Below are 25,613 nucleotides of genomic sequence, written 5' to 3'. Positions count from 1 at the left end.
GCCACCTACTGGCACAAGCAAGTCTCTCGGGTTTCCTCGCCCATAAAATGGAGCTGCCTACACTACCCCTACATTACTCAGGGCTTTGCTTTCCCCATTCATTTCATGATCGTGCCAATCTTTGAGGGGAGCCCCCAGCGCCTACAAGGGTGAGGGCCAGCTGGGATCCAGACCCTGCCGTCCTCTCTCACTCTTCTCTGGCTTTCCGTAGGATTGCCAAAGTTAGCAAAACATAAAGGACACCCAGTTAAATTCGAATTTCAGATAAGCAGTCATTTTTTTCGTATAAGATGCCCTAATGTTGCACGGACATGCAAGAAAAAATGTTCCGTTGTTTATCTAAAATTCTAATTTAACTGGCCGTCCTGTATCTTATCTGGCCTTGGCCCTCTGATCTGCAAATTCCCGGTCGTAAAACTAACGGTATTGGATCCCTCAGGCCCCGGCCGGAGCTGATAGCCTGGGAATCCCTGATTCTACATACTTTTGCCCAGAGAACCCCTAACCTAGCCTAGCAAAGGGTACAGCTGGGTCACTGGCGCTCCCGCAACTCTAGCCCCGCCCCTGGCGCGAGGCCACGCCCTCTGCGTCGGAGCAGGACGCGCACTCTCCTCGCGAGAAGGCCCCTCCCGCCGGGAAGGTTCTGAGGCGGAAGTGGGGTGGCGGAAGTGAGCTACCTGAGCGACAGTTGCCATGGAGTCCGCGGAGGACTGGCTGGTGGAATCCTTGCGCTTGTACGTCGTGTGGGCCTGGGATCGGGCTTTCGGGTTTGAGCTGGCGGGGCGGGCGGGCGCGAGGCTTGGCGCGTGGGGAATCCGGGTCTGGGCCGGGCGGTTAATGCCCGCGGGGCGGGGCGGGGCGGGGCGGGACCGCACGAGGACTCCGCCTGGGCCTCGGATCCCGCTTCTGGGAGACAGCACAACCCTGCGGGCGCAAGTTGTGTTGCGGTACTAGTAAGAGCAGTGCTGTGCTGGGTAATAATAAGTGACCAGTAATTTGCACCAGCCTCTGAATTGAACCCCACATTAATTGTCTCATGGATTCTTTTTTTTTTTTTAATAAATTTTATATATATATATATTTTTTTTATTGATTTTTTTACAGAGAGGAAGGGAGAGGGATAGAGAGTTAGAAACATCGATTAGCTGCCTCCTGCAACGCCCCACTGGGATGTGCCCACAACTGAGGTACATGCCCTTGACTGGAATCGAACCCGGGACCCTTCAGTCTGCAGGCCGACGCGCCATCCACTGAGCCAAACCTGTCAGGGCATCATGGATTCTTTTTTTAAATATTTTTTTTTAAAATATATTTTATTGATTTTTTACAGAGAGGAAGGGAGAGGGATAGAAAGCTAGAAACATCGATGAGGGAGAAACATCGACCAGCTGCCTCCTGCACACCCCCTACCAGGGATGTGCCCGCAACCAAGGTACATGCCCTTGACCGGAATCGAACCTGGGACCTTTCAGTCCACAGGCCGACGCTCTATCCACTGAGCCAAACCGGTCTTGGCATCTTTTTTTTTTTTTTTTTTTTTTAATATTTTTTAATTGATTTCAGAGAGGAAGGCAGAGGGAGAGGGAGAGAGAGATGGAAACACCAATGATGAGAGAGAATCATGGATCGGCTGCCTCCTGCACGCCCCGGGGATCGAGCCCACAACCTGGGCATGTGCCCTTGACCTGACTCGAACCCAGGACCCTTCAGTCGGCAGGCCCACGCTCTATCATCCACTGAGACAAACCGGCTAGGCTGTCTCATGGATTCTTCACATCAACCCGGGGAAGTGTGGGTTCTCTGGGAGTTCCGTGTTACAGAGGAGGACCAAGGCTCAGGGTTATTGTGACTGGCCTGGTCCCGGTCACACAGGGAGCAGAATGTGTAACAAGACTTGTTTCCAGGTTTGCCTGACTCCAGAGCCTGGGCCTCCAACCTCCAAACCGTGATGCCTCTCAGAGTTCTTGACATGGTGTCCCTCTCTGCAGGTACCAGGATTTCCATGCATTCGACCTCCCAGGAGCCACTCGAGTCCTTGAATGGATTGGTGACGGAGGTGAGGAGATGGAATCCCACTCAGGCTGGGACTCGAGACCTCAGCCCAGAGGGCCCCAGCCCACTCTGCTGAGGGCCCCTCGCTCACTTGTGGCGATTTTGTGCTCCATCAGCGCTTCCTAAGTTCTAGATCTCTCCCATCCCCCAGCACAAGGCTGCATCTCAATGACAAGGGAATGTATCTGCCTCAGCGGGTTTGGCGGAGTTTCTAGAGCAGGGGTCCTCAAACATTTTAAACGGGGCCAGTTCACTGTCCCTCAGACCGTTGGAGGGCCGGACTATAGTTTAAAAAAAAATTATGAACAAATTCCTATGCACACTGCACATATCTTATTTTGAAGTAAAAAAACAAAACGGCAAAAACACCCGCATGTGGCCCGCGGGCCGTAATTTGAGGACGCCTGTTCTAGAGCCAGCCATGGTCCACAATCTTGCCAGCAGTTTGTCACAGCTACTTCTGCTTCTTTTTTCCCCCAGGAGTTTTTGTTGCTGGCTATGAAAAGTTGAAAAAAAATGAAATTCTTCACCTGACATTACCTCCCCGACTTTCTGTAAAAGAAAACCAGGTAATTTGAAATATAAATGCTGAGTATATGTGTCTCCTTTTAGTCATTTGTTAAACCTTTATGGAGCTCCTGTTGTCTACTAGCTATTGTCCTGGATACTAGAAAGAGAGCGAGAGAGAGAGAGAGAAACCCTGGGCCTGCCCTTCTGGTCTACTAGAGCAGTGGTCGGCAAACCGCGGCTTGCGAGCCACATGCGGCTCTTTGGCTCCTTGAGCGTGGCTCTTCCACAAAATACCACATGCAGGCACGCACGTACAGTGCAATTGAAACTTCGTGGCCCATGCGCAGAAGTGAGTTTTTGGCCTGGGCGAGTCTGTTTTGAAGAAGTGGCGTTAGAACACTCAAGGGGCCAAAGAGCTGCATGTGGCTCGCGAGCCGCAGTTTTCCGACCACTGTACTAGAGGGAGGCAAATATGCACATAGATAAGTACTAAGGAGCCTCCCATGATTTACAGAGGGTCACTAAGGAAGAAGTCCATTCTAGTTTATCAAAATTAGATACCTGGAGCCATTAGGGTATAGAAGATGGATGAAACCCTTAGAATGGTTAAGAATGAATGTGCGTAATGTATCCTATACAAGAAAAAGGCTAATATGCAAATCTACCCAACAGCTGAACGACCAGTTGCTATGATGTGCACTGACCACCAGGGAGCAGCTGCTCAACACAGGAGCTGCCCCTTGGTGGTCAGTGTGCTCCCACAGGGGGAGAGCCGCTCAGCCTGAAGCCCTGAGCCAGGCTCACAGCTGGCAAGCAGTGGTGGCGGGAACCTCTCTGCCTCCACAGCAGCACTAAGGATGTCTGACTACCAGCTTAGAGGGTGCAGGCCGGGCTGAGGGACCCATTTCCCCCCAAGTGCATGAATTTCGTGCACTGGGCCTCTAGTAAGAAATAAGAGGGGAAGGTGGCTAAAGACAGAACTTTAGAAAATACATTTAAGGAATGGGCAGAGGAAAATGAACTCACAAGCAATGCTAGGAAGGAATAATCTTTAAAGTAGGAGGAGTCTCAGAAGAGGTCAGTGTTTCAGAAGCCAAGAGAAGAGAATGTGTCAAAAGAAAAGAGCTGGTAGCCGCCTGGTGTTGCCCTGGGGGAGATTTCCAACCTAGCGCATCCCCGCCACTCAGGCTTGAGCCAGGAGCTCCCCAACTGGGCCTTTATGAGAGACCTGATTGACCTCCCACCTCACCCCTGGCTTTTCCTCTTTCCTCTTTCCACTTCCTTTTTCCCTGCCTCCAGATCCTCACATGGAGATAGTAATCCAGTGGCTAAGAGCATGGACTGGTAGACAGACTTAGGTTCAAATTCACAACATAATCCCCTCTGGGATCTTCGAAAACTTGTTTAAATTCCCCAGGCCTTATTTTTAACATTTTATTTTATTTTATTTAAAGGATAGTGTTTGTTGTTGTTTTATTTTATTTATTTTTTATTGATTTCAGAGAGAGGAAGGGAGAGGGAGAGAGAGGTAGAATCATCAATGATGAGAGAGAATCATTGATCGGCTGCCTGGGAATCGAACCCAGAACCCAGGCGTGTGCTCTTAACCAGAATTGAATCCGGGACCCTTCAGTCTCCAGGCCAATGCTCTATCCACTGAGCCAAACCATATAGGGCTATTTTTGACAGTTTAGAATAGGGTTAATTATAGTATCTACTTCTAGAATTCAATGTGATAAAGTATGTAAAGCATAAACACAGTGCCTGATACGGTAAATGCTGGATAATTGGTAGTTGTTATATTTTTATTACTAGAAGAACCCACCTGATTTCCAATGGGAAGTGGCATGAGAAATGGAGATATGTTAGTTGGCTCATACATTCCACCTTTTTAAAAAAATTAATTTTAGCCTGGCTAGCATACGGTCAGGGCACAAGCCCGGTTGCAGGCTCAATTCTCAGTGTGGGGTGTGCATGAGGCAGCCAATCAATGATTCTCTTTCATCATTGATGTTTCTATCTCTCTCTCCCTCACCCTTCCTCTCTGAAAGCAATAAAAATATATTTTTAAAAAATTTAATTTTAGAGAGGAAGGGAGAGAGAGAAACATAGATTTATTGTTTCACTTATTGATGCACTCATTGTTTGACTTTTTTTAAATGTATTTTTATTGATTTCAGAGAGGAAGGGAAAGGGAGAAAGAGAGAGAAACATCAGTGATGAGAGAGAATCATGGATCGGCTACCTCCTGCATGCCCCACACTGGGGACCGTGCCCACAACCCAGGCATGTGCCCTTGACCGGAATCAAACCCAGGACCCTTCCGTCCACAGGCCGACGCTCTATCCACTGAGCCAAACCAGCTAGGGTTGATTGACTCTTATATGTGCCCTGACCAGGGATTGAACCCGCAACCTTGGCATATTTGGGTGATGCTCTAACCAACTGAGCTACCCAGCCAGGGCTCTAGCTTTTTTTTTTAATTTTTTTAAATTGATTTTAGAGAGGATGGGAGAGGGAGAGAGAGATAGAAACATCAATGATGAGGGAGACTCATTGATCAGTTGCCTCCTGCACGCCCCTTACTGGGGATCCAGCCTACAACCCAGGCATGTGCCCTTGACCAGAATCGAACCTGGGACCTTTCAGTCCGCAGGGGAATGCTCTATCCACCGAGCCAAACCAGCGAGGGCGTGCTCTAGCTTTTTTTGATGAAGCTGTTAAGCCTTGTGACTCCCCTAAGAAGGCCGGAAATGTAACACTTGTGTTAGAACGAAAGGGGCTCGGGGAAATGGTAGCAGAAGGGTGGCCTCCGTGGCCTCCTGCTTCCGTGGCCTCCTGTCAGGCTGGGGTCTGGCTCCTTACCTAGAGCATGTCTGAAAGGTCCCTTCGGAGAGCAGGCTCTATCTGATTGGCCACCCTTCCGCATTTCAGGGCTTACTCCCCGAAAGAGATTTCAAGGTGTGCCACGGAGGATTTTCAGACAGGTCTATCTTTGATCTGAAGCACGTGCCAGACACCAGGTATGGTCAGCTCTGTTCCTCAGACCCCCCCCCATTCAGGATGGAGTGGCTGGAAATGTCAAGGGTATTCTGCCTCTTTATCACCATGCCACCCCTAACCCCTGAGCACATGGGTACTTGTGAGCGCACGCACACAGAAATCTGGAATACAGAGAACCTGTTGTTTGGCGGCTTCATGGTCCCTCTGCAGACCTTTCAATGACTGTGACCCACAGATCTCCAGAGCTGCTCCAAATAGATAGAGAGTAGAAAGATGCTCTTAGTTTCTCAGAGAGCTGATGGTGGGTGGCTGGGGCGAATGACTCCATTGGCAGATGCTGAGAGTCTGGGCCGGCTGTGTGTTCAGGCTCCATGCTGCTGTCCTGTCTGGGATACTCATGCCACATGGAAGCCTGGGCTCAGTCTCGTGACTCATGACTGTGGGTCTGTCCCTAAAGTGGAGTGAGCCTGCTCTTCCTCTGTTAAATGCAGGTGACGGGACAGTCCCTTCGTGCAGTGAGCTTTCCTGAGGTGGGCATGTAGGAACCTCAAGCTGAGTGGGCTGGAGAGCGGAAAGGCTGGGGGGAGGCGGGTGAGCTCCTTGCTGTCTGAACTGAGGTCTCCTCTCCCTCCTAAACAGGTTGCTGGTGACCAGTGGCCTTCCCGGTTGTTACCTGCAGGTGTGGCAGATCGCGGAGGACAGTGGTGAGTGAATTTGACTTGGTGCCGGTTGACACATACCTCCATCCCCTAATCCGAGTCAATGAAGCAGTAGGTTCAGGCCTGGCTGGCGTGGCTCAGGGTTGAGCGTTGACCTATGAGCCAGGAGGTCATGGTTCAATTTCTGATCAGGACACATGCCCGGGTTGTGGGCTCATATCCCCAGTAGTGCAGGAGGCAGCAGAGCAATGCTTCTCTCTCATCATTGATGTTTCTATCTCTCTCTCCCTCTCCCTTCCTCTCTGAAATCAATAATATATATATATACACACACACACACACACTAGAGGCCCGATGCATGAAGATTCATGCAAGAATGGGCCTTCCTTCCCCTGGCTGCCGGCACCACCCTTGTTCCAGCTGGAGCCTCCTTTTCACTCCAGCCCGGAGCCACCTTTCCGCCTTCCCATGCTGCCCAGAGGCTCAGAGTGGCTGGGGCAGTGCGGAATGCCTGCGTCCCGCCCCGCCCCTGGCCGCTTGGCTCCTGCATATGCAAATTAACCTTCCATCTTTGTTGGGTTAATTTGTATACTCGCTCCTGATTGGCTGGTGGGCGTCGCGAAGATATGGTCAATTTGCATCTTACTCTTTTATTAGTGTAGATATATATATATATATCTATATATAGATATATATAGATATATATATATGTATGTATGTATGTATATGTATATATATATGTACATATGTGTGTGTGTGTGTGTGTGTGTGTGTGTGTGTGTGTGTATATATTTTTTTTTTAAAGAAGTAGACTCAGAGCCAGGTGGGAATTAAAATTCAGTGTCTACTTTAATGCAGGTATAGACAAATTAGCAACTACAGCATGGCACACAAGCCCCAAATGGAGCTTCCTGTAACTTGCTTCAGGAACTGAGGTTACCAACCCAGTCATAGGCGGAGCACGGAGTGAGCTTCCTCTCCTCCGGGCAGGTGCAGTGGAGGAGGAGGAGGCCGCAGGAGGTCACCTCTCTTTGCCCAGCCTGGCAGCCGCAGGAAAGGAAAACAGAGTGAGCAAGAGGCTGGGCTGACCCATCTCCCTCAGAGGAGTCACTCTACTCCGGCTCCTTCTGGGAGTGGAGGGCAGTTCTTTTTTTTTCTTTTTTTTAATATCTTTTATTGATTTTTTACAGAGAGGAAGGGAGAGGGATAGAGAGTTAGAAACATCGATGAGAGAGAAACATCGATCAGCTGCCTCCTGCACACCCCCTACTGGGGATGTGCCCGCAACCAAGGTACATGCCCTTGACCGGAATTGAACCTGGGACCCTTCAGTCTGCAGGCCGACGCTCTATCCACTGAGCCAAACCTGTTAGGGCTGGAGGGCAGTTCTGTGCGTTCCGGTCAGGCAGGTGTCAGAGCCTGCAGCCCCAATGCAGCCCTTCCTTCCCGCCTTCAGTTAGAGCATCCTGGGTCAGCGTGGAACAGTGGCTCAGACACACAGGCTGTTGGTCTTGGAACTGCCCCTTTGCCTGTGACTCTGTGCCTGCCCGCGGGTCCCCGCCCTCACTTGGATGCTTCCCAGGAACTGGCCGCGGGGTTGGCTTCTCTCCCAGCGTCGTTGTAGAGAGGCGGTTGTTGTGCTCCTTTGCTTTGAGGTCACTGAGCCTCTGCACCTTCCTTTATTGTTTCTTTTTTGTCACTTCTTGTTGCTTCCAGGTGTTTGTGTCACTTACTTATAGTTATGATTGCTGTTGTTTTTTGTTTTGTTTATACTTTTATTGATTTCAGAGAGGAAAGGAGAGGGAGAGAGAGATAGAAACATCAATGATGAGAGAGAATCATTGATCAGTTGCCTCCTGCACGCCCCCTACTGGGGTTTGAGCCCATAACCCAGGCATGTGCCCTTGGCCTGAATCGAACCTGGGACCCTTCAGTCCGCAGGCCGACGCTCTATCCACTGAGCCAAACCGGCTAGGGCTACTGTTGTTTTTTTTTTAATACATATTTTTATTGATGTCAGAGAGAAAGGGAGAGGGAGAGGTAGAAACATCATGAGAGAGAATCATTGATCGGCTGCCTCTGCACGCCCCCTGCTGGGGATCAAGCCCGCAACCTGGGCATGTGCCCTGGACCGGAATTGAACCTGGGACCCTTCCATCTGCAGGCCAACTCTATCCACTGAGCCAAACCGGCTAGGGCAATGTTCGTTTTTTTAATAGTGTCCTTTGAAACATAAAAGTGTTAGATTTGGATGAGGTCTAATTTATCACTGTTTTTTGTTAGGGACTATGCTTGTCATGTCATATCTAAGAAATCTTTATTTAACGCATAAATTTTCCCGTGTTTTATTTTTCCCAAAAGGAAGTTTTGGCTTTTTTCTCTTCAACATTTAAATCTATGATCTCTTTCAAGTTAACTTTTGTATATGGTGTGAGGTAAGGATCTAAGTTTACCTTTTTGCATGTGGATATCCCGTTGTTCCATCACCATTTGTCAAAATGCCTAACCTTTCTCCATTGATTTGCCTTGGTGCCTTTGTTGAAAATCAATCCACCATAATCTAAGCATTTACTTCTGGACTCTCAGTTCTGGCCCATTGATCTTTATATCTGCCCTTATGCCAGTAACTTGTAGTTTGCCCAAAAGTAGCCTGTGTGGGGCCGCAGTGGTTTAACCTTTTGCACTCGGATGTCGAGTGTGACTCGACACGGTTAGCATCGGTAGCAGGAATCGAGAAAAAAGCAAGCGAGTGCAAAGGGTTAAAGATGAGAGAGACTGGAGTGTTACCAGCCATTTGGAGGCGCCTTTTGTCCTGCCAGTGCCTGGGGTACCAGGCGCCTCGTAGAACCTGTAGCCCAGGCCCAGGGGAGCTGATGAGCCCAGGCTGCTCTGATATTCGTGTGGGATTAGGAAATCAGAGTTATCTTCCCCAGATATTAGTGCAGAATATTCTAGAGCCTGGGGAAGGCTGGCCAGCTGTTTTCCTGGAAACTTAAAAGCATAGTGTTATTTGGGTGAATTTTCCAGGGTCCAGTGTTGACCCACAGCTTTGGTGTCTCAAACCTGATTTTGTCAGCACATCTAAAACAATTCCAACCTGTTCATAGGAGCAGAAGCACCCATCAGACTCACGAGACTGCCATATAAACCAGAATGCAATTTTATTAGTTTACTAGAGGCCCGCTGCAAAAAATTCATGTAAGAGTAGGCCTGCCTTCTCCCGGCTGCCAGCACCAGCTTCCCTCTGGCATCCCGGACTCGGGCTTCCCTCGCAGCCCGGCTTCGTCCGGAAGGACATCTGGTCTAATTAGCATATTATGCTTTTATTATTATAGATAATGAAAAAATAAGTATCCCTTAAATATGGAATATTTCAGGCCCTTCTTTTTTTTTTAAATATATTTTATTGATATTTTACAGAGAAGGGAGGGAGAGGGATAGAGAGTTAGAAACATCGATGAGAGAGAAACATTGATCAGCTGCCTCCTGCACACTCCCCACTGTGGATGTGCCCGCAACCCAGGTACATGGCCCTGACCGGAATCGAACCCAGGACCCCTCAGTCCACAGGCGGATGCTCTATCCACTGAGCCAAACCGGTTATGGCAGGCCCTTCTTCTTGCTGGTGGAAGACCGAACCGGATCAGAGGGTTCATGAGAAAGGTAACCGTCACCAGAGGAATCAGCTCAGAGGTTTCCAGAGTGTGTTCGTGGCTCTCTCAGGCAGAAAGTATGAAACTTGTGAAGGCAGCTGCCCAGGCTCCTGCTGTCCAAGTCCCTGGACAGTGCCCGAGGCCTCCTCTCCGCTCTGGGCTGTGGGAACCACTGAGCTGGATAAATAAACATCTAACGGTCTCAGCTGAGTGTCACCTGCTGCTTCCACTTTGAAGTTAAATATTCAGTCTGGTGTGGTGAGGCCCGGACAGGCCTCAGCGTTTTCTTTGACCCCTTGGCTGGTCAGCCCTCCTTCCCCTGGATCCCACTTCAGAGCTGTTCATGCGTGTGCTCAGTCAGACGGTCTGGGAACCATTCCGACTCCTGAAGGATGTGTCTGCCGCTGCTCTGACCTGCTCTGTGTTGGTTTAATCTGCATACACAACCGTCTTTCGTCGCCAAGTTCTTGGAGATGCCTTCCTGAGTCTTTTGCTTTGATTTGTAGTGCTTTCTCTTTGCAGTGCAGGGCTGGTTTGGTAAGTGTGGTGTGGATGTCCTAGAGGAGGGCATTTTCCTAGAGAGAGAGGAGGAGGAAGCCTGCATTTCCACTGTGATTGGAGAGCAGCTCTCATCAGGAGGCTCCAAAGCCTCTTTGAAATACGTCTTTGAAGGCTTCCTCTCCACCCCCCCGCTCCTCCCCGTCAGGAGACAAATCACATCTGAGAGCCATGCCCTGGCTCAGAGCAGCAGGTCCTGGCTCCTCCGAGTCTGAAAAGGGAAGAGGGAGCTGCTTCGGTGCGGCCTGGGAGAGTGTGGCCTGGAAGCTCTGCTGGGGCTGGTTTGGATCACAGCCTCATTGGAGCTCCCCCCGACGCAGACTCCGGTCCTGAGGCTCCGGTGTCGTGTCTGCGTGAACCTCCGCAGCTCCTGTAGCGGGAGCAGTAAGCTGAGCAAGTCTGGATTCGGGGCTGTGAGAGCCCTCGGGCTTGGGGAGCAGTAGGCACTCAGGTCCTCGGCATTCTCGCTCAGCCTACCCCGGTCCTTCTGTGCGCTCCTGGCTTGTGAACCGTCTGGAGGGGCCTTGCTCACGTGCTTGCTGCTACATAAGTCATGTTAGTTCGTGTTCCTCATCCATTCTATTCACAGGCTGACTTTTACCTCCTTCAGAATTTAAAAAATACGTACGTCTCCCTTTTCTTCAGGGATTGTGGGAACCAAATAATGAGTCCCCTATTTTTTTTTTCTTATTATTTTTTTTTATATTTTATTAATTTTTTACAGAGAGGAAGGGAGAGGGAGAGAGAGTTAGAAACATCAATGAGAGAGAAACATTGATCAGCTGCCTCCTGCACGCCCCCTACTGGGGATGTGCCCGCAACCAAGGTACATGCCCCCTTGACCAGAATCGAACCTGGGACCTTTCAGTCCGAAGGCCGATGCTCTATCCACTGAGCAAAACTGGTTAGGGCATGAGTCCCCTCTTGGAGCAGGAAAGTATGCGTCTCCTTTAAGCAGTTTGTGCAGTAGACAACTTGTTGTGAACCATGTTATAATTGGCTCCTGTTAAGAGAAGCCTCAATTGCAGATGCAGAGGCGAGAGCCTGCCTGTACCACAAAGCAGGCTGAGACAAACAAAACTAAAATTTGATTCAACTTGAGGTCAAGTGTCTTCCTTCTGTTCAGAGTAAAAAGGACATGGACTTTCTGGTCCAGTTTGTGTTTGGAGACAGTGACATTTGCCTTGTGACCTTTACCTACAAAGCGCTGAGGTTGTATAATAAGTTTTTGAAGAAATAATGGTAGTTCATGAATTCTGTTCCTGTTATTTTCCTCACCTAAAGTGTAAATGACACCATCAGTGGATTCTTTCCTTTTATTTGTACTCCACAAAAGTATAAAAAGCCAGAACTGCTCTGGGGCTTTTGAGATGGCATCTGAGATTCATTATCGCCCATTTGCAAAACAGTTCATAAGACAATTTATAAAGAAATTAAAGTGCGCCCTAGCCGGTTTGGCTCAGTGGATAGAATGTCGGCCTGTGAACTGAAGGGTCCCGGGTTCGATTCCAGTCAAGGGCACATGACTGGGTTGCTTGTTTGATCCCCAGTAGGGGGTGTGCAGGAGGCAGCCGATCAGTGATTCTCATCATTGATGTTTCTGTCTCTCCCTCTCCCTTCCTCTCTGAAATCAATAAAAATGTAGTTTAAAAAAAAAGAAATGAAAGTGCTTCTGACAGTTTCAAAATCTACACTAATAAAAGAGAAATATGCAAATTGACCACACCTCCATGATGCCCACCAGCCAATCGGGAGTGAGTATGCAAATTAACCCAACAAAGATGGTGGGTTAATTTGCATATGCAGGCACGGGAGCTGCTGGGCAGGGCAGGACACCTGCTATGAGGGGAAGGATCGGGGGAGGAGGGAGCTACAGGAGTGGCACTGCGGCCAGGAGCGAGGACTTGCAGGCTCCCGGGTGGCCGGGAGCGAGGACTTGCAGGCTCCTGGGTGGCCGGGAGCAAGGACTTGCAGGCTCCTAGGTGGCCGGGAGCAAAGCTAGGGGAAGGAAGACCTATTCTTGCACGAATCTTCGTGCAACAGGCCTCTAGTGTAAATATAACACAGAGTGTTTATGATGCCACATCCTCTCTAGCCAGCTGTCAGTTCTCTTTCTTCCTTGACCTTCTGTCTGTACAGGGGAAGACCGCTGGCCGGCTTTCAGCAGGTTATGTTTCAAACCTTCACTAACATTCTGGACTTTCCCCTCTTCCCCTTGCCCCTAGACGTCATTGAAGCTGTTAGCACCATTGCTGTGCCTGAGAAAGAGGGGAGTCTCTGGCCGAGGATCGCCATCTGCTCGTCAGTGGCACCTGGAGTCCTCCACGGGGCGCGGCTCAGCGGCCTGAAGGTTGTGGATCTGGAATCCCAGAAGATCACGTACACCTCAGGTACGACGCCGTTTGCCCCTTGCGGCTCCTCCAGCTCTACCCAGCCGCGTTTGAACTGAATCCAACCCTGTGTGCCGGATGTTGGGGACACAAGATGAATGAGAGGCAAGCCCTGGCCTCGAGGGACTCCCCTTCTAGGATTGGAGGGGGCAGTGCTGGGACCAGCACCACCCAGTGGAGTAGAGTTGTAAAATGAACAGGAGAGGGGAGACGTGTTTTTTTTGTGTGTGTTTTTTTTTATATATATTTTATTGATTTTTTTACAGAGAGGAAGGGAGAGGGATAGAGAGCTAGAAACATCGATGAGAGAGAAACATCGATCAGCTGCCTCCTGCACACCCTCTACTGGGAATGTGCCCGCAACCAAGGTACATGCCCTTGACCGGAATCGAACCTGGGACCTCTCGGTCCGCAGGCCGTTACTCTATCCACTGATCCAAACCGGTTAGGGCAGAGACGTGGTTTATCCTGCCTGGGATTGGGGATGCTTCCCATAGGAAGGGACTTGTGACCAGCCAGCCCTGCCAGGTTGCCAGACCCATGTGACTCCAGCAGCTTTCCTCTTTCGCCCTCTGTCTTCCAGGTGTCAGTGACAGCGAGGAGCTGAGTAGCCTGCAGGTCCTGGATGCAGACACCTTTGCCTTCTGCTGCACCTCGGGCCGGCTGGGGCTCGTTGACACCCGCCAGAAGTGGGCGCCGGCAGAGAATGTCGGCCCCGGGTCTGGTGGAGGGAGGTGGTGTGCAGAAGTCAGGGGCAAGTGCCAGGACCCTGGGCCCAACATTGCCAGCCTGTGCTCAGATGGGCTGCTCCGTCTTCTTGACCCTCGGAATCTCTGCCATCCTGTGCGCTCAGTGCAGTGCCCAGTGTCCACACCCAGCCCTGACCCAGAGCTGCTGCGAGTGACCTGGGCTCCAGGCCTGGACAACTGCTTGGCCATTTCAGGTAACGCTGAGCAGGATTTTGCATCTGTTGTTTGAGCTTTCTCTTCCAAGGGACTATCGAGTGCTGAGGAAGGAGCCGCTAGCCCCAAAAGTTAAAGTCGCTCACCGAGAATCTCCAGATGAACTCTCCACCTTCCTCAGGGGCAGGCCCTTCCCCATTTGGCTACACAACTTTCATACAGGGGAGCAGGGCTTGCCTATCCTAGCAGGAATTCCGTTCTGAGGTTGGTCGAGAGCCTGCAGATAGGAAGACACTAGAACAGCCATGGGGCTCGACCAGAAAGAGGCTATAGGATTCCAAGGGTGGAATCAGTCTATTTGCTTTTTGTTTTTTGTGTTTTTTTAGTTTTTTTATTGATTTCAGAGAGGAAGGGAAAGGGAGAGACAGAGACAGAAACATCAATGATGAGAGAGAATCACTGACTGGCTGCCTCCTGCACGCCCCACACTGGGGACCGTGCCCGCAACCTTGGCATGTGCCCTTGACCGGAATCGAACCTGAGACCCTTTAGTCCGCAGGCTGACACTTTATCCACTGAGCCAAACCAGCTAGGGCTGCTTTTTGAATTATAGCAAGCCCCTAGGTCAGCAGGCTCCTGGCCTGGCAATATCTTGTTGAAAGAAGATATTTAGTGAGAGTATCTAAAGGCCAATGGGAAGGCCCTAGCCAGTTTGGCCCAGTGGCTAGAGCGACAGCCTGTGGACTGAAGGGTCCCAGGCTTGATTTCGGTGAAGGGCACATGCCTAGGTTGTGGGCTCAATCCCCAGTAGGGGACGTGCAGGAAGCAGTCGATCAATGATTCTCATCATTGATGTTTCTGTCTCTCCCTTCCTCTCTGAAATCAATAATAATATAAAAAAAATAATAATAAAGACCAATGCGAAGGATCCATTGAGAGGGGGAGAGGTTGAGAGAGCAAGAAAGGATTATTGATAATGGCAGGATCCAGAAAGAGCGCAAGAACCATGTGTGGGGAAAGCGACTTGCTTCCTACAAGAAGAAAGCAGATGGAGCTAGGTCGTGGGGGGAACGTGAGAATGTTCCTCTAAAGCGGTGGTTCTCAACCTTCTAATGCCGCGACCCTTTAATACAGTTCCTCATGTTGTGGTGACCCCCAACCATAAAATTATTTTCGTTGTTACTTCATAACTGTAATTTTGCTACTGTTATGAATCGTGATGGAAATATCTGTGTTTTCCGATGGTCTTAGGCGACCCTGCTAGCGGTTCTCAACCTGTGGGTCGCTGCTATAGAGCCTAAGACCATCGGAAAACACAGATATTTACATCACAATTCATAACGGTAGCAAAATTACAGTTACAAAGTAGCAACAAAAATAATTGTATGGTTGGGGGTCACCACAACATGAGGAACTGTATTAAAGGGTCACGGCATTAGAAAGGTTGAGATCCACTGCTCTAAAGGCTTCTATTTTCTCCATCAGTGTGGAGATGAGGCCATCTTACTGAGACCCAGATGGATTAGAATCTGGGGCAAGTGGAAAGGTTTACAAAAGTCTTAAGCCTCAGTTTCCTGGGGTAAGTATTAGTACCTACTTCATACAGTTGTGAGAATTAAAAGAGAGAATGTAGATCCAGGATTAGCCTCAGACCTGGCACATGATATACTACAGATTCTCGTCGTCACGTGCCCCGTGGAGTTGGCAGCTGCCGGCATGTGGGCAGATGTTCCACGCCCTCGGTTGGCCATTAAGTATCAGTATCTTGTTTACTATTAAGTTCCTCGTCCCATAGCCTGTTTTGGTGCCGTAGAGCAAGTTATAAAAATTACTTTAGAGATTCATCGTTGGTCTTCTCATTTCTCATTCTTCCTCAGGTTTTGATGGGACAGTCCAGGTCTATGATGTCACGTCTCAGGATGGAATGGAGGGCCGCGTAGAACCTCTCTTCACTCACAGAGGTCACGTCTTCCTGGATGACCATGGGACAGGCGCTGCTCCACTGGTCACCACCCACACCTGGCACCCCCGCAAGCCCAGGACTTTGTTGTCGGCAGCAAGTGATGCCTCTGTGCACGTGTGGGACTGGGTGGACCTCCGTGCCTCCCGCTGACACCGGCGTCTTCCTGCCAGGCCCCTGGAAGAGGAGCTGCTGTATGTACAACAAGGGTCCTGATTTAGGACTCACAGTCCCTCTTACCAGCGGAGTGGCATTGGGCCAGTTAAGCAGCCTCTCTTGGCCTCAGTGTCTTTATTGGTAAAATGAGAATAGTAGTAACTACCTCACAGGGTGGTTGGGGAAGTTAGAAGAAATATATGGGAAAATACCAGGTAAGATGCATGATAGAGATTTTTTTTTTTTTAAATATATTTTATTGATTTTTTACAGAGAGGAAGGTTGAGGGATAGAGAGTTAGAAACATCCATCAGCTGCCTCCTGCACGCCCCCTACTGGGGATATGCCTGCAACCAAGGTACATGCCCTTGACCGGAATCGAACCTGGGACCCTTCAGTCTGCAGGCCGTCATTCTATCCACTGAGCCAACCCGGTCAGGGCACATGATAGAGATTTGGTGGCTACTCTTAGATCAGACAGTTGTGGGCGACAGGATCCTGCTGCTTCCAGCAGGTGTCAATCCCTCAGGTTTTGGGCACGAGAGACGCCTTCCTCACCTAACGGACTGTGGGAGGCCTTCTCGAGAGGAATGCTGACGATGCACACTCATTCCCGGTGTACTGACTTCACAGCCCAATCCCTGTGTGAGCTCTGGCTCCCAGCACTTTGTACAGTTGGGAGGCTGATACAACATAGTGATTAAGACACTTGTGTTGGAGTCAGACACATCAGAGGGTGGATGTGTAGAAGGCTTCAGAGACAGGTCTGGGGCCCAGGCCCACTGCACCCTCTCTTGGGGCTGCTCCTGTCAACCCCTAAACAAAACTCAGAGATCCATCCAACAATACAGCTACTTTGCAACAGGACCCAAAGGATCAGCATTTTAAGAAGTTTTCATTTAACAACAGGGATCGCTCAGAGCAACCAAGGTTGTGCATGCTCTGAAGAGTCCGTCTGAACTTGGGAGGAAAACTGCATTTCCAAGGAATAAGCAAATGCCACTTTGACACAAACAGCGGAGTATTACACATCCCCCTCACTGCTGGCAATCCGGGTTGCTCTGTCTCTCACATTCCTCTATTTTGATTAGTCAGAACTAGGTTCCATATCTCACCTGCAGCCCCCATCTTCCGGGTTCTGCAAGTCCTCCAGCCACTGCCTCCTCTCCACTTCCTGGGTGTTTTGTCTCACCCAGATCTGGGTCCCCTGGGGAGGGACAGTCAGGTACTCTTCCAGAACTAGCAACTCCAGGATCTGCTCTTTCGTACATTTCTCTGTTCTCAGCGCCTGGCGACAGAGCTCCTGGAGTTGGATGCGAGCCTCTTGGGGTGCTGATGCTTCTTGATGGTGGAAATGCCCAAAGCGCTGGCAGGAGGTCCCTGGTCCGGGGCCACTCCCTTGAAGGGAATTTCCTGCTCACAGTGAGAATCTTCTTCCAGCTTCACTATTCGAAGCTCTGCTTGTACTTGAGGAGCCTGGATGTGTTGGTCCCCAGCTACAGCCATTGTTCACCTGAGAGAAGAACCTTATAACCATGCTCTGCAATCAAAACCTCTTTCTTTACCTCGTGGGGAAGCCGCCATCAGAGGGGAGCCACTCAGTAGAACCAAAACCAGAGGCATACATTAGAGTGGACCCTAGTGAAAGCCACAAATGTCAGTCATCCCAGCAGGATTGAGGTGAAGAAAGAGCCTTCCTGTTCTCCCCTCCCCGTGTCTTGGTGCCCGTGGGGTCTGGCCCTCTGTCACTGGGGAGGCAGCTCCAGAAGTTTGATAGGAGGAGGCAAAGGCAATAAACTGCCACCCTCCCACGCCACTGGTCACCAGTGTTGCATAGTGAATGTGCAGGGCAAGCACAGAGGGCGCCCAGCGTAGCAGCACCTTGGAGAGCAGCAGCGGGTGGAGGCGGCTCGGCCCTTCGGATTCAAATGCTCCAACTGCTCGGCTGCCTCGCTTCTGGCTGAGTTCCCAGGTTTGGGCGCCCCGTTCAGGATTCCTCAGTCCTGGCACCATAACTCTCCCAAACAGGAAGACTTACCATGGTTAAGGTTACAGGCTTTAAGAGCAAAGATGATAAAAACAGGTTCACAGGGTGTTAATAGTTGGAAGGAAAGTTAAGATATTCTGGCTTCGACTCAAAACTCCCCCAAGGTCACATAGATGGTTTATGGCAAGAAATGGGACAATGGCTCTGCCCTTTGACCATGGACTGGGTGACAGGCCTGCAGAGCCTGAGTTACGCTGCTCCACGGGGTACCCTGGCTGGGGGCGAGGTCGTCCCCGGGGGACAGTGGGGAAAAGGGTGCCGCCGGCATGACGACCCATCCAGCCCCGGGTCAGCTCTGGACCCAGGATCCCCGCCACGCCCACCTGACAAGGGCCTGCGACTGCGGGAGGTCTGGCCCCACACTGCACTCGGACCCTGGTCCAGACCCCAAATCGGGCCCTCGGACCCCCACCAAACACCAGAAGTGAAAACGGCAGCCCCAGGCGTTGTCGAGCTTCGCCGGGACTTCATTTCCCACAGGTCTCCGCTTGTGCCCGCAGACTGACGGCAGCGTCAACCAATAGAGCTTGGAGATGGCTTAGGCGCCTTTTTGTTCCGGACGAATCATGGCTGAGGGGTGGGACTTTCCCACAGTAAGTTCGGGGTTCGGAGCCACAGCTAGAAGTGACAGCGGGAATTCGGGGAGCTGGCAGCCGAAAGCGGGTATTTGTCCCTGCGAGCCCCTCTGACCCGAGTGACACCGGTGGTCCCCCAGGGCGGCCGGCCGAGGCCGCTCAGTGTGGAGCCTCATGAGACTCGGTTATTTTGCCACAAGAGAAAGTCCTTTTCCGTCCGGGTTGTCCTCTGTGGTGATGCTTCACCCCTCAGTCCTCGCCCGACACACCCGCACACACACTCCCTCACGTCTGTGAGCACAGCCCTGGGAGAGGCAGGGGGACCCCGCCGACGCTAACGCGCAGCCGTGGGCTGTGGGGTGACCACTGCGAGCCCAGCAAACACCGTCCTCTCACGGACTGGACTGCCGTCCAGCAGCATGCATCTCCTCAGCCCTGCTGTGAGCGGCGCTAATGGCCCCGGTGAGTGTGGTACCTGCTCAGTGAGGTGCGCCCCAAGTGTGAGGAGAGAAATAGTGGGGGCGGCTGGGAGAGCCCTGAGGGAAGCCGGTTAGCCTAGACCAGTGGTGGGCAAACTCATTAGTCCACTGAGCCAAATATCAACAGGACAACGATTGAAATTTCTTTGGAGAGCCAAATTTTTTAAACTTAAACTTCTTCTAACGCCACTTCAAAATAGACTCGCCCAGGCCGTGGTATTTTGTGGAAGAGCCACACTCAAGGGGCCAAAGAGCCCCATGTGGCTCACGAGCTGCAGTTTGCCGACCACGGGCCTAGGCCCTAGGGGGAAGGGGGCAGGAAACGACACTCTTTGAGCACCTACTTTACATATTTTATACTAGAGGCCCGGTGCACAAAATTCGTGTACTGGAGGGTGGGGGTGGGAGGGTCCCTCAGCCCAGCCTGTACCCTCTGGCAGTCTGGAAGCCTTCGGGGGATGTCCGACTGATGGCCATGGGACATCCTTAGCACCACCGCTTATGTGCTCGCCAGCCATGAGCCCCGCTTCTGGGGGAGTGCACTGACCACCAGCGGGCAGCTCCTGCATTGAGCGTCTGCCCCCTGGTGGTCAGTGCGCATCATAGCGACTGGTTGGTCGGTTGTTTGGTCGATTTGCATATTAGTCTTTTATTATATAGGATGGTTTGGATCTTGACAATGAGTCCTGCAGTGTGGGCTCACTCCCTGTGTAACAGATGGAAGGTTCAACATTCAGTTGAAAGTGGATGAAGTTGTGATCCTCCCCACAGGAGGGGAAGCCTGCGGTGGGGCGAGGGGCGGACAGAGTGACCGGGGCTCTCCAGAGAGCCCCCAGTCCAGCACTGAGTCTGGGCCAGGAGGACTTCGGACCTTAAGAGCAGTGGTTCTGAGAGGGCCACTGTGGACATTCAGGCCAGCACATTCGGCACGCGCACGCTGGCTTTCAACCCATTCCCTGGGCCAGCCTAGGAGTCCCTCAGGGCGGCCTCGGGGACTGCTAGGTGGGCAGAGCCCAGCCCAGGTCTGGTCACCACAGCAGCTCTGCTGCCACATGTTTCTGTTACTATAAGATTTTGCATTGAAAGAGGTTCCACTATTTAAAAAAAGAAAATTGCAAACTAATCCAAGTTCATGCCCAGTCCTGTAACTCAGGGAGCTTCTGAGCACATGGAACTCTGACTGGCAGTGAAATCAACCGTGAAAAGGGTAGCCCCGAACACAGCTCCTAAATCGCCTTCACCATTGCACCACACGCAGTACTTCAGGAAGAAGACGTGCATGCATGTCCTTGAGCTGCGTCCCAAAGACTGGGACTAAAGGACCCCAATAGTCTACATAGACGGGATGCTTTTCCACTTGCAGCCTTCCGGGTTCCTCAGAGGACAGTTAGTCTCAGAAAGCTAGACAGGCCCTGACCGGTGTGGCTCAGTGGATGGAGCATCGGCCTGCGGACTGAAGGGTCCCGGGTTTGATTCCAGTCAAGGGCATGTACCTTGGTTGGGGGCACATACCCAGTGGGGAGTGTGCAGGAGGCAGCTGATCAATGTTTCTCTCTCATTGATGTTTCTAACTCTCTATCCCTCTCCCTTTCTCTTTGTAAAAAATCAATAAAATATATAGAGAAAAAAAAGAAAGCTAGACAGAAAATTCTTTGGTGAAAGCAAAGAATTATAGACCCCTCTGTGCATTACTTTTCTAAATATATCAATGATCTAGAAACTGCCCCATGTAGGTCAGAGTTATCAATATTATCACAGAGAATAGGATGTCCATGTTCACTGCCATACAGAGTGACTTACCTTTTCCCAGCAGCCTTCTGGAATGGGAAAAGCAAGTACTGTCATCAGTTTTGCAGATGAGCCCGGCTGATGTGGCTCAGTGGTTGAGGATAGACCTATGAATCAAGAAGTCACGGTTCAATTCCCAGTCAGGGAACGTGCCCGGGTTGCGGCCTCGATTCCCAGTAGAGGGCGTGTAGGAGGCAGCCAATCAATGATTTTCTGTCATCATTGATATTTCCATCCCTCTCTCCCTCTACCTTCCTCTCTGAAATTTAAAAAAAATAATAAATTATTTTTTTTCAGATGAGGGAAGTGAGGCCTCCAGAAGTGATGTGCCCCAGTCACACTGCTAGTTAGTGGCCCAAGTGTGTCCAGAACCAGCTCGGTCATGTCTCTTGGGCTCCAATACTCCATCCACTACATCACAGATTTCAATACAGGATCTAATAACTTTGAAGGGAAGCACCATATGGGACAACGAGAGAGGCAAATGTCAGTTTCAGCAAGAGTTTCTAGATCACTGATATATTTAGAAAAGTAATGCACAGAGGGGTCTATAAGCAGTGCATAAGGAGAGAAGATTTTGAGATGAAGGAAATAGGCATATTCTCTAGGAATTCAACTAATTACAGCCACAGGTAATGAGTGGAGGTCAATGTTTCCTAGGCCTACTAGATCATCCTTTTTTTTCTTTTTTTTTTCAGAGAGGAAGGGAGAGTGAGAGAAAGATAGAAACATCAATGTGATAGAGAATCATTGATTGGCTGCCTCCTGCACACCCCCTACTGGGGATCAAGCCCACAACCCGGGCATGTGCCCTTGACTGGAATCGAACTTGGGACCTTTCAGTCCACAGGCCAACGCTCTATCCACTGAGCCAAACCGGCTAGGGCTGGATCATCCATTTAACTCCAACCTAACCAGTGACACTAACCTAGCTGCAAAAGGGGCATGTTCAGCAGGGAAACCTGGAAGGGTTAAGGAGGGAACCTTGGGCACTGAGCAGACAGCACTGGGGGCAGGGAAGAGAAGTAGGACTTTGAAGTGAGGGGGATCATGGCTGGTGTCTACCTGTCCCTCATTTGATCCCTTTCTTTCATTACATGTTGGATCAACCACTCTCTGATCACAAAGCCACCATTTCAGTCACCGGAGACCAGGAGAAAGGTTGTCCTCTGCAGGTGGCTTAGTATTGGAGATTCCTCCACTGTCAATAATAAATAGGATTCCAGAATCTATTGGTCTCTTGGAAATTGTTAACAGAAGCTTAGCACCTGAGTTCTAGTCACCTCTGAGTGCACTGAGGAAACCCAGTCTCTGCATCAGAAAGGCTGGGACCAGAACTCAGCCGTGGTACATTTGCCAAGATGTACCACCCCCTGAGGCCTCCTGGCAGTCATCCCTCCCTCAGACACCAACAGAATAAACAAACAGCAGCGATGCTGTGGCTGCCAGGCCTGTGAGCCAGGAGGGACCCAGGCAAATGTTTCCTTGGAGCCAGACCCTTCTTCCTGTAGCAGTTCTACAGCTGCCTTGGGCCTGTGAACAGATGGAAAATTCTCAGCTGGTACTAGGGGCGAGGGAGAAGGAGGGAGCCAAGGGCAGGTGGGCCCTGGAGCCACAGCCTCTTGCTGATGCCAGAGGCATGAGCTCATTTGTACCAGTGACTGGGTGGAAAGCCAAAGGGAATGAACCACCAGCCCTGCTCTCCACCAGGTTCTGAAATCTTGTCTCAAAGTCTGACCATCCGTACAAGTCTACTTCTACTTCCTCTGTGGCCTTTGGCTATTTTATCAAGAAAAGAGGTGAAAAAAGGAAAGACTCTAATATTCTGTCCAAAGATTTGAAATAGTTTCCAGGCAGCAAAGTTTGAATTTGAAGAACTCAAATTGAACTTGAAGAACTCCATGGCCGAGCAACCCACTTGGGTCTCCTCCCTGCGGCAGGAAGCTTTTCTGTAATAAACCTTTACCTTGCCCTAGTCGGCTTGGCTCAGTGGATAGAGTGTCAGCCTGCGGACTGAAGGGTCCCAGGTTCAATTCTGGCCAAGGGCACATGCCTGGGTTTCAGGTTCAATCCCCAGTGGGGGGCATGTAGGAGGCAGCCTATCAATGATTCTCATCATTAATGTTTCTTTCTCTCTCTCTCTCTCTTTTTCTCTTCCTCTCTGAAATCAATAAATATATTTTAAAAATATATAATAATAATAAACCTTTACCTTTACATTCGCTCAAAAAAACACACAACAAAACAAAGAAAAACTCCAGAGGCTTCTGGGACACGGTGGGTGCAGCAAACCTAGTATACTGGGCCCCAGCTAAACCCCTTGGTTATGAGACAGGAACCCCATCTGTGGATAAAGGGCTGGAAAGAGCAGCCACTAGTCACATGCAAGCAAGGACCAATTGCTGTTACGGATCATTTTGACACTAACCAGGGACAAGACTCAAACCATGTAACCAATATATTGTTTTTAACATTTTGTTTTCTCAATCTGTTCCATAGATATTGCTCCTGGCTTTGAGAATGCAATGGGGTTAACCGTCTTCAGGACTAGAGTGGTTGAGTAACAGGTGCTAGGTAAGTCACTTATTCACCTTTCCTGAGTCCCACTTCCTCAGCTGGGGAGTCAGGATACAGACCTGTCATAGGTTTGTTGTCATTGCCCTAGCTGGTTTGGTGGATAGAGTGTCGGCCTGCAGACTGAATGGTCCTGGGTTTGATTCCTGTCAAGGGCACATGCCTGAGTTGTGGGTTCCATCCCTAGTAGGGGGCTGCAGGAGGCAGTCAATCAATGATTCTCTCTCATCATTGATGTTTCTATCTCTCTCCCTCTCCATTCCGCTCTGAAATCAATACACACACACACACACACACACTCTGAGTGGCCAGATTATTATGCATTCAGAAATCATAATAATCTAGCCACTCTGTGTGTGTGTGTGTGTGTGTGTGTGTGTGTGTGTGTGTGTGTATGTATATATTAGAGGCCTGGTGCATGAATTCGTGCATGGGTGGGGTCCGGCCAGCCTGGCCAGGGGGAGGGGACATGGGCAGTTGGCCAGCCTGCCTGCTGGTCAAGGGGACAATTTGCATATTAGCCTTTTATTATATAGGATATACACTGAGTGGCCAGATTATTATGCGTTCAGAGATCATAATAATCTGGCCACTCAGTGTGTGTGTGTGTATGTATATGTGTGTGTGTGTGTGTGTGTATATATATATATATATATATATATATACACACACACACACACACACACACACATATATATAAGGCTGAGACATGCATGTCAAGAGCTTAGCACAGAGCCTGTGCAGAGTAACCACTCCATAAACTGTGTTACTATATAACCTATGGTGGCTTATGTAAACTACAAATGCACCCCAAAGGGAAGTAAAATCCCACGGAAAAAAGGAAGTCTCATTGTGACTTGCCTGGAATGGTACAATCTCTGATGAGAATGTGTGGTTAGTGGCACAAGTGTGTCTAGAACCAGGTCTGTCCAGCTCCCAGGATTCCATCCACCACACCACTGGTTTTTCAATGGCTTTTAAGGCTCTGTGACATTTCAAAAATAGAAGTTTTCATTAGGATACAGGCTGGTTGGTTTTTATAGATGTCTTCAGCTTTGTCTCATCAATAGCAATAGATCGCAACTTTTGTGAGGTGGCCCTGAAGTTAAAACTTATATTTATTGTCTTACTAAAGTGTAGAAAATCTAATCATTTTTCAGGCCAGAATTTTGAACTCCACCTGCCTCTTGCATTTTATATACAAGGTGTCTCCAAAAAAAATACATACATATTTTGAATGATTATAAAGTCAGTGTCCGTTAAATCTGAAAAGGAGTGAAAACTGAATCATCAGTTGTTAAAGTGTGTATACAGTTTTATGGGACACCCCATATATCCATGAAGAGAACTCAGTTGCCAAAATTTACTGAGTTCTTATTGTATTCCAGGCCCTGAGCTGAGTGCTGGAGACAGAGTTTGGGACCTCAGTATGGGTGTGAACATAAAAAATAGAAGAGGGAGGGGGCAAAATTATGTGAGAGATGTAGCCGGGCAGCTCAGTTGGTTAGAGCGTCGTCCTGATATGCCAAGGTTGTGGGTTTGATCCCTGGTCAGGCACATACAAAAATCAACCAATAAAAAGCACGATTAAGTGGAACAACAAATCAATGTTTTTCTGTCTCTCTCTCTGAAATCAATTTTTAAAAATTGGGGAAAAAGAGATGTAATAGGTCCCAGGCACTGAAGTTGGAGAGGGTAGGGGTATGGTAGGCAGGGTCAGGCCTACCAGGAAAGTGCAGGGAAGGCCTCATGGAGGAGGTGGTGGGAATCTTTCTTCTAGTAAAACTTGATGAAGCCAGGTCATGGGACTTCCTGTTCACAACCTTCCCCAGTACCTAGCAGTGATGGAATTAATGATGCAAATGTTACCGCCAATGTGGTTGGTTTAACAACAGTCACTACCGAGGTTAGAAACTGCTCCTTGTGTCCAATTTAGGTGATTGTGGATAGAGATGATTCAGGAGGCCATCTGGCTCCTTAGCCAACGCTGCGGCTCCGAGTCTTCGTGGACAGATTGGGTAGAGTGGCAGAGGACTCTGGAAAGGTGTGTGCACTGGTCAAGCACACAGATCTAGGTTCACCCAAACCTGTGCTCTTTGGAGTAATTGATTTTTACTTCCTGGAGGCCTTGGACCATTTTCAGCTTGGGGCAGGAGGTGGGATGGTGGGGAAGTGAGGTGTGGGTTTCCTAATGACAGTCAAGTTCAGGTTTTTTGACACACATTAAAAGACAGAGCCAGGCCCTAGCCGGTGTGGCTCAGTGGATAGAGCATAGGCCTGCGGACTGAAGGGTACCTTGTTCGATTC

The 25,613-nt window shown here is 49.8% G+C and overlaps 1 protein-coding gene across 2 annotated transcripts; it reads left to right on the top strand.

Moving 5' to 3' along the window:
* The first annotated feature begins 633 nt into the window (after positions 1 to 633).
* On the top strand, positions 634 to 23,622 carry WDR73 (WD repeat domain 73). 2 transcript variants are annotated; one of them, XR_013813150.1, is made up of 9 exons: positions 634 to 734; positions 1,989 to 2,056; positions 2,533 to 2,621; positions 5,497 to 5,585; positions 6,205 to 6,269; positions 12,661 to 12,825; positions 13,409 to 13,768; positions 15,605 to 18,927; positions 23,232 to 23,622. XR_013813150.1 is itself a non-coding variant. In XM_079764132.1 (8 exons), exons 1-8 carry the CDS (start codon positions 694 to 696, stop codon positions 15,838 to 15,840), a joined length of 1,113 nt encoding a protein of 370 aa, XP_079620258.1. In that variant the 5' UTR covers positions 634 to 693; the 3' UTR covers positions 15,841 to 19,000. The 2 variants fall into 2 exon arrangements, 1 of the variants encoding a protein (XP_079620258.1); XM_079764132.1 differs by lacking the exon at positions 23,232 to 23,622 and having other exon boundaries at positions 15,605 to 19,000.
* Positions 23,623 to 25,613: the final 1,991 nt, after the last annotated feature.

This window comes from Cnephaeus nilssonii (genome assembly GCF_951640355.1).
Source record: "Cnephaeus nilssonii genome assembly, chromosome: 24".
In the NCBI taxonomy this organism is placed as follows: domain Eukaryota; kingdom Metazoa; phylum Chordata; class Mammalia; order Chiroptera; family Vespertilionidae; genus Cnephaeus; species Cnephaeus nilssonii.
The sequence above is the reverse complement of the archived record's forward strand: the minus strand, read 5'-3'. Positions and strand labels throughout refer to the sequence as shown.